The sequence below is a fragment of the Capsicum annuum genome, unplaced genomic scaffold, assembly GCF_002878395.1.
Source record: "Capsicum annuum cultivar UCD-10X-F1 unplaced genomic scaffold, UCD10Xv1.1 ctg79044, whole genome shotgun sequence".
Lineage (NCBI taxonomy): Eukaryota > Viridiplantae > Streptophyta > Magnoliopsida > Solanales > Solanaceae > Capsicum > Capsicum annuum.
This window is the reverse complement of record NW_025889590.1, coordinates 979-9,060: the sequence shown is the minus strand read 5'-3', so window position 1 is coordinate 9,060 and position 8,082 is coordinate 979. Positions and strand designations below refer to the sequence as shown.

Here is an 8,082-nt window from a genome sequence, read left to right as displayed (position 1 = left end):
TTTAAACCTAGGCCTACTTTTTTCTGCCATGTAATGGCATAAAGAGTTCATGGATGCCATAAAATGATTACGGTTTTGTCTATTATAACATATCCAAAGATTATCTACTAAACACCTTTGGGGTCTAATATATATATATATATATATATATATATATATATATATATATATAATAGTAATTACATATACATCCTATCAATTTTTAAATTATCATTTGATCATGTAGGAAGTTTGTAACACTCTCAGGTGGATGATTAAACCGGTGAAAATAAAGGAGAATTGGATGTATATTTTACTGTATTATTCGGAAAGAATTTCTGAAAGCAATTTTTATCATTAGAACATCAAGGACGTCTATTGTGGCACGAACGTTTACATGAATGTATAACAACACTCCGACCGATGGAGAATTCACTATATTCCCTACTTGTACAATTTTCTGGTGTCCTTAAATTCTACTATTTCTCAAGACTAGCAACTATAGATGTACAAGCTAATATACCAATCACCCATAAGCAGAACTCCGATGTCATTCAATCCAAGACACCCTATGCATAAGAAAACGTACTAGGCACATTAAAAGATTGTTCAAGAGCTTCCATTTTCGATGTTACCTTGAAGGGGCTCACAATCAGCAGCTTCTATGAATATTTAAAAAAAGTAAACCAACCTCAATTTAGATGGTACTAGACAATATTTCTAAATGTGAAACATGAACTCTTGGAGATTCCTAAAAGAAACATCAAATATAGTTAACTTGAACCTACTACGCAGCCAATCAACAAAGCAAGATTTCCTTCTTTAACATTAACCAGCCTCAAGTCCATGCAGTGAATAGATTTTTAAGGAGACTTCTAATAGTGAAACTGAAGCGAATGCTCGAGATAATAATATTCCACAAGAAATAACACAAAAATGGAGCTGAAATCATCTGCGTGCTGGATTTCCACCTTGTTTTGATGCATCATATCCAGGACCAACAAGACCAGGTGAGGTAGACGGCCGATGAGGATTTCCTGTAGGTGCTACCTGTCCTTGAGTTGCAGCACCACCTTTGGATGATGCGTCATAGCCAGATCCTCTCTGAGCATGATAAACAGGTGCCCCATATCCATCATAGCCAGGTCCTCTGTAAGCTTCATAACCTACTGCCCTCTGAGCATCATACCCAGTTCCCCTCATTGTATCATATCCATGCCCCCTCTGAGCTTCATAAGCTGCTAATCCGGATCCTCTTTGTGTGTCATAACCAGGAACGCCTGATCCCCTTTGTCCCCCATGTCCATCATAAGGAGGCCTGTTTGACGGGGGCACAGATTGAGCTCCAACTTGTGGAGATGTAACTGCAGGAACTCCTCCAACATTAGTCCCTGTTGGCAGGGAGCCTCTGCCCTGCCATGTAAAGTGTAGAGATACGGTCAGCTTTTGGCATTCGCAATAAATAATAATAAAGAACATTCATCTAATCCAGAGTTTTGACAGGAGACACAGTTCCGATGAAACAAGAGACTTCAATCCCACTTTGCACATTGAACCTATATTAATGAATACATAATAAAAAATTAAATAAATATAAGTATTAAATAATGTGTTTTTGAGTGATGAAAAGAAAATGTTTATTCCATTCAGCTAGTAACTCAATAAAAGAATAAATCCTGCTCCAAATAAATCCACAATTAGCTTATTGTGATTTCTAAGGACTTCTATAGAATATCTTATGAAAATTGTTGTTTCTTGGACCTGACAAATAAGCAACACATAAAATCTACAAAAATTTTCGAAATTACACAAATTGGAAATTTGAAACTTTTGGTCTTTTATGAATTTTGGAATGAAAAGATTAAACCTATAGCTAGAACAAAATATCAGAGACAAATGAAAAATTTTAAATTAAATAATTTAATATTTAAAATGAACACCTCAATGTACAGAAAAATATCGAGTAACGAAGCAAAAAAGAAAGAAAGATGATTAATTTAGACTACATTTTGTATCCTTGTTGCTCCAAGTTTTACATTTTTACCAATTTGATTCTTTATACTGTACTTGTGAAAAATAATTAAACTGATAGGATGAATTAGGAAAAGAAAATGTATTGGATTCTTTTGATAAATATTATAAATTCTTCTTGTTGATTCAAATTCTTAATATTATTAACTCATCCCAAATATGTAAATACTTAACTATAATTATGATTTTATCCAATAAAATATGATTTCTATTTTCGAAGATTTAAAAAATCAATCCGACATTTTGTTTATGACACTTGCTAACCACCTCTCTCTCTCTATATCTATATCTATATATATATGTATATATAGATATATATGTTTCACTTTGGATGTTTTTATTTGCAACTATAACTATATGATTTATTTGTGCTCCCTCCCTCCCTCCCTCATAGCCTTTATTTGAACAAGTTTTTGGAGTTGGATGAACTTTGTTCCAAGCAATATATTTTTAGGACTTCTTTTACGTAAAACTCGCGTAGATGTGGATTTAATTCCTTTCAAGATAGTAATACTCCTTCGTCATGATTCATTGAGTTAACCGTAGGTATATTTCAAATGGTAAAATATCAATTGATCTAGAAATTCTAAATATTAGGACTTAATATATATTTCAAATAAGGAAAAGATATATAACGAAAGGTTTAGTTGATTTCAAATTCCTAAAGATTAGAAAATTATTATATTAGAATTCTGCTATTGGACTTCAAGAATTGAACTATACATCTCAACTCAGAAAAATAAGTTGGGCATCAGCAAGTTTCAAGTTACACTATTTTGTTAAGAGGTAGTTCTAGTTGATAGCAAACAAAGGAGCTATTGCAGTCATTCTGGCTTATTCATTTTAAAGGCTTAGCAGGGTTTCAAGAACAGTCCGAGTGCTTCTATGAAAATTTTCCTTTCTACTCTGCATCAATCAAATTTAGATGGCTAGCTTGACAACCAAATAAAGTAGTTGATTAGGAGTTATAAATGTTCAAATGGAAAAGGAAATTCAAATCTAAAATATCCATGAGTGATGAATCTACAGCAATTATATAGGCACTTATCAGAAAGAGTTGCTAATGTTAGAGAAAAGGGTCACCCTGGATTTAAGAGTCAAAATCCATGTAGGTAAACTAATTATTAAGATTTTCACTTCATATTTATTACCCTTGTTTGTTTGTTTTTTCCCCTGTTCTCACATTCTTTGTATCTTCAGACTTCATAGTTTTGCTCAAAAACAGAACACAAAGTTTACATGCATAGTACCAATATCCACCAGCTCAATTCTAGCGAACATAATTTAGAGAACTTGAAGCATAAGAAGATAGCATTTAAAACCACATAACTGCATTTCAACTTCCTCAATTCAGAGGGAACCATTGTAGAACTAACGGATACATGAGAATAACAGATTAAAACCTGATAATAACCATCTGCATAGATGTTTTGTCCAATAGCATAATTATTAGTGGCATCATTCTCATTGTATCCAGCTGAACCATATGGCGCACCTGTATATACATTACAATTAATGTAAATATTAAATTCTTCTACAACTACAACGGCCAGTACAATTATCCAAAAAAAAAAAAAAAAGAAAAGAAGAGAGAAATGATTAAGCAGATGTGCTACCTGTTTGTCTGTCAGAGTTAGAAGTATTTGCTAACTCTGCCCTAAGTTTTTCCACCTCTCTGGACATAGTCATGTAGTTCTTCTCCATCACTTGAAGAGATTCAAGATGATCACTGTACAATTTGCTCTCGTACTCATAGGTAGTCCTGTCAATCGAATGACGGAAACCAAAACATCTTTCGATCAAACAAGAAGTTAGCATTCATTGAAAAACATTATCCACCATTACCGCTTCTCCCCTCTCTAATGCTAGCATATGATAAGCTATGTATGACATTCTTGAAGTGTCTCCTAAATGATTTAACCTCAAATACCTACTACAAATCTAAAATGAACTAGTCCGCACACTGAGTTAAATCCTTTAATCACATTCGTGAAGTGACTACTACACTGAGATTTGCGCAGTTCCTCCACATATCCATTTGATTCTACAGATACTCGCCTCATTGTGATTTGTTTGTCACATCTTTCTACTGGAACAACTCTGTTCCAATTTATTGTCTGGAATCTGATCCATGATTATGATGTCGACTTGGTAAGAGAAAAAAAACTATGGGTAATTCAGGACCATGATCCTTGAGGGAAACTCAAATTGGAACCAATTCACAGCACAAGCGGATAAAATTGCTCATATTAGCTTTGGGACTGAAAATAGAAGGTGCAAAACTAGCAAGCCATATCAAAACGGGATGGATTGGAGTTATGCGGTCAGGGGGGCCGCACAGAGAGCAATTTTCCAATAGAATATAGGTTTTATGTACTCCCTCCGTTTCAAGTTGTTGTCTTAGTTGCTGTTTGGAAAGTCAAAGAATATTTCTTTGAAAACATTTTTCTCAAATACTTTCAGTTGTTAAGAATTGCGACTTATGGTACTTTTGATGTAGTTTCTAAATATGTAAATTTTATTTCAAAAAAGTGAAGATTCTATGTTCGAATTCACACCGAACATTAGTTAGGTTGACCATTGCACTCTTAAGCCAAACAAATTGAAACGAAGGGAGTAATTCACAACCGCGGTCTTAATGCTTGGCTATTTTCATCTACAATATCACAACTTACCGGTTTCAAGAAATATATATAAGTTCACAACTAATAAATAGAAAATGGACAACATTAGATGTTATAAAATTTTGGAAGTCCCTAAATCAACTTGCATATTGATTGGAAGTTCATTAATCTTTAAAGATGTTTAGGACCAAAGAGTCATAGAGTATTACTTTTGAAAAAAGACACATACAACTATCACGTTGTTGAATGTTCGAAGGAAGTAACCAATGGTGTACGCTAAAAGGTTTCTAAAGGATAGTGTACTATGAATGTATCTTAACACAAAGGGTAACTTCTCGTTTCAGGATATGAGCATCCACTACGGCTCTAATTACGTCAAAAGATCTGTTCTTGTTAAGTTACATTTCAGATCAATAAAAAAGAGAGTTACCAAAGAATTACCGGCACTGCTGATACTCCTTTTTTAGGCTCTCCAGCTCAGCCAGCAAAAGAGGAATCTGTTGCACATCAGTGTGAGCCCTTTGAAGATCCTGAGTCAGCAGTTGCATTTTAGCAAGAAGTTCCTGCCTCGCTGCAAACAGACTGTGAGCTTCACCTTGTGCTTGCGGCAATTCTATTTTGATAGGTTCAATAGCTTGAAATTCAGCCTCTATCCTAGAAATTTTATCGTTAAGGCCTTTAGTCTCTTGTTCCCTGTTGGCCTTGACTGCATCTATCTGAACATGCAACATTTGCAGCTCATGTTGTGCAGCAGCTAATTCTCGCCTCAAAGTTACATGGGTGGCAGTAAGCCTCTGATTTTCTGTAGTAAGTTTTTGCATCTCAAGATGCTGTGCGCCAATCTTCTGTTCCAAAACCTCTGGAGTAGGTAGCCTGTCAAAAGGAGGGAAATCACCTGGCGGCGGGTTGCGCATAGGAGGACCAAAAGCATCATGATACACCATGCCTGGGCCAGGAGGTGGATGCCTAAGGTTGGGAGGTGGCCCTCGACCTTTGCTTCCCATCAAGAGATTGTACAAGGAATCTGTAAACAAGAAGCACAACTACTAGACATATAGAATGCGTCAAAAGAGAACCAAACTTCAATATAGTCTATCAAATAAAATAAAGAAACTCCTTTTATGTCTTTACTATTTCCGGTCAAAAGAAACTCAATCAAAATTGAAGCTAGCGAAATTACTCATAACATACACACTTTTATCAATAAAACCCCATGCCCTAATTTTTCATAAATTTGAACAGAAGCTGTCTCTTCGTGTCTCTCTTGATTACAAAAAAAAAAAATGCACCCTTCGCATCAACGAGTGCACAAGAATTCACTCAAATGCACCATTTATCCCAATTTATTTGGGTCAAATATATCAAATTTCTCACTCAAAAAGCACCTGACTTTTCACCCAAATATATACAGACTTTTTAACTTCAAAAAAGCATCAACGGGTACATTAAAGCTGAATCAAATGCACCAGAATTCACAATTCAAATGGCATAAAACAGCTATAACAATGCTAAACAGTAACTACAACTAAACTTTATAAACAACATAACAAATTTTCAACAACGAAACTAAACACAACAAATTTTACATAATAAACCAAAAAAGTCCAACAATTACATAAACCAAAGGATTAACATTAGATTTACCTTTGAATAAATAGGATCTACTTCAATTAGGGTTTCACCTTTACTGTCGAATCGGAACAATGTTAAGAATTTGAGGCTTTTCTCGAATAAACGACGACGCTTTCGTTCGATAAACCTACCGTAAGCTAAGCTAAAGAGATGAACAAACTAGGGCTAACTCGTAATATATTTTCATTTGATTTGGAATAAAAACTCAAATATACTAGGGACTAAAATGGAATAAAAAGTAGTTCAAATTGTAAAGCTAACTAACTAAGTGGGCTCAATTGCAACAATTAAAACTCAACTCCAATTGGTTCCACAGTGCAACCCTGCAAACCCCTTGTACAATCACTATCAGCTAGATCTAACACCTTCCATTGTAAATCCCATCTGTTTTTTGGCTATGTAACTTGCTTTTCTAGTAAATTTATTATTCAACTTATATATATATATGTAATAAATTATACGAAAAAGGACTTAAAATGTCCTTCAACTATCTAAAATAGCGTAAAAATGCCCTCTGTTTACTTATTGGATTTGAAATTACCTCTCAATCTACCTATAGGGCCTAAATTGCTTTTTTATTTAACAGGTTAAATTATCCCTTATTTATTAATAATGTGGCATCTTTTAATTAGTCAAATAGTAATTAATTAAACTAATTAAAAATCCGACCCGCCAAAACCTAACCCACCCAAACCCAATAACTCAACCCATTAATAATACAAACCTAACAACCCGCCCGCCCCATCCAAACCTAATTCTAACATTTAAAAGAAACCCAAATCAGTCAGCTTTTCCCCTAATTTTTCTCAATCCAAAGCACAACCATAAGATAACTGCTACATCCAAACTAACATCAGACACATAACTAGTTTTTTTTCCATTCTACCAGTAAATTTTTCGAAACCAACCATGATCTAACTTAGATTGTTCATGTTCGATCGTGATTCTAATAATTCCTATGTTCTCCCTCGTTGCTCGGTTGCTGTCTGTGTATTTACCTCTATCTCTATTGTTTCACCATCAGAACAAACAATCAAGCATTGTTGGTACTTCCTCCTCTCCTTTGAACTGGTTTGTAAAGCACTACAGTAACATTCTTTGAGCGAAAGCGATGTGTTGCACCAACTGCGATGACTGATCCTGGAACTTGTCTGTTCTCGAGGTAGAGATGGTTTAGAACCACGTGTTGTGGTGATGGCAGCTCTGCAGATTGATCTCTAGTCAGACGGTGATGGTTTAATACGGTATGGTGCAGGTGTGTTGGAACCATTGGTGGTTCTCGTTCATCATCTTCGTTTTCAGGAAGCACGTTGTAGTCTAGCTGATACAAGCACTACCTATAAAATTATTTGTCGACTAAAAATCTATATTGCTCGGACTTAAAAAAATACATTGTCAGGTGTATGTCGCAGATTCTCTGAGCTGTGTATTTTTTGAGGAATTGATACGGGTGTGACAACATTTTTAAAGAATACGAGCACAGCTAAAAAAAATCAATTCACTTAAACAACATAATCCATACGTTCAATTATCGAACTATATATTCCATAATTAGACAGAAGACATGACAAAGACTTAATAGTCTAACTATATTCCAAAGTTGAATTATTGAACTATATATTCCATTAGTTACTATCAGACAGTCACAAGACAAGGACTTAAGATCTTTACTTTTATCAATAAAGATGCAACTGAAAGGATTCTACATACAAATTCATATTGGAAAGACAGAGAACATTTTTGTCCAATTCTACGAACAATTTTATTTGATAGTACAAAAAGTATTTGCAAGAGTTCATTTAATCTCCCAGAGCAA

General features: G+C 34.6%; 1 protein-coding gene across 3 annotated transcripts; it reads right to left on the bottom strand.

Moving 5' to 3' along the window:
- Nucleotides 1-778: 778 nt before the first annotated feature.
- On the bottom strand, nt 779-7,765 carry LOC107858712 (protein FLX-like 2). 3 transcript variants are annotated; one of them, XM_016703476.2, is made up of 5 exons: nt 7,265-7,765; nt 5,076-5,658; nt 3,627-3,772; nt 3,414-3,505; nt 779-1,392 (listed from the first exon to the last, which is right to left on the bottom strand). In XM_016703476.2, exons 2-5 carry the CDS (start codon nt 5,636-5,638, stop codon nt 928-930), a joined length of 1,266 nt encoding a protein of 421 aa, XP_016558962.2. In that variant the 5' UTR covers nt 5,639-5,658; nt 7,265-7,765; the 3' UTR covers nt 779-927. The 3 variants fall into 3 exon arrangements, with proteins under 3 accessions (XP_016558962.2, XP_016558960.2, XP_016558961.2); XM_016703474.2 differs by having other exon boundaries at nt 5,076-5,677; nt 6,279-7,754; XM_016703475.2 differs by having other exon boundaries at nt 6,279-7,754.
- Between the last annotated feature and the right edge of the window lie 317 nt (nt 7,766-8,082).

What these genes read in the sequence shown, in the direction of transcription:
- LOC107858712 (XM_016703476.2), bottom strand. Translation starts at nt 5,638, where the DNA reads ATGGGAAGCAAAGGTCGAGGGCCACCTCCCAACCTTAGGCATCCACCT. An exon ending in TAACTCTGACAGACAAACAG is followed by an intron (nt 3,506 to 3,626) that starts GTAGCACATCTG and finishes ATGTATATACAG; the next exon opens with GTGCGCCATATGGTTCAGCT. An exon ending in ATGCAGATGGTTATTATCAG is followed by an intron (nt 1,393 to 3,413) that starts GTTTTAATCTGT and finishes TTTACATGGCAG; the next exon opens with GGCAGAGGCTCCCTGCCAAC.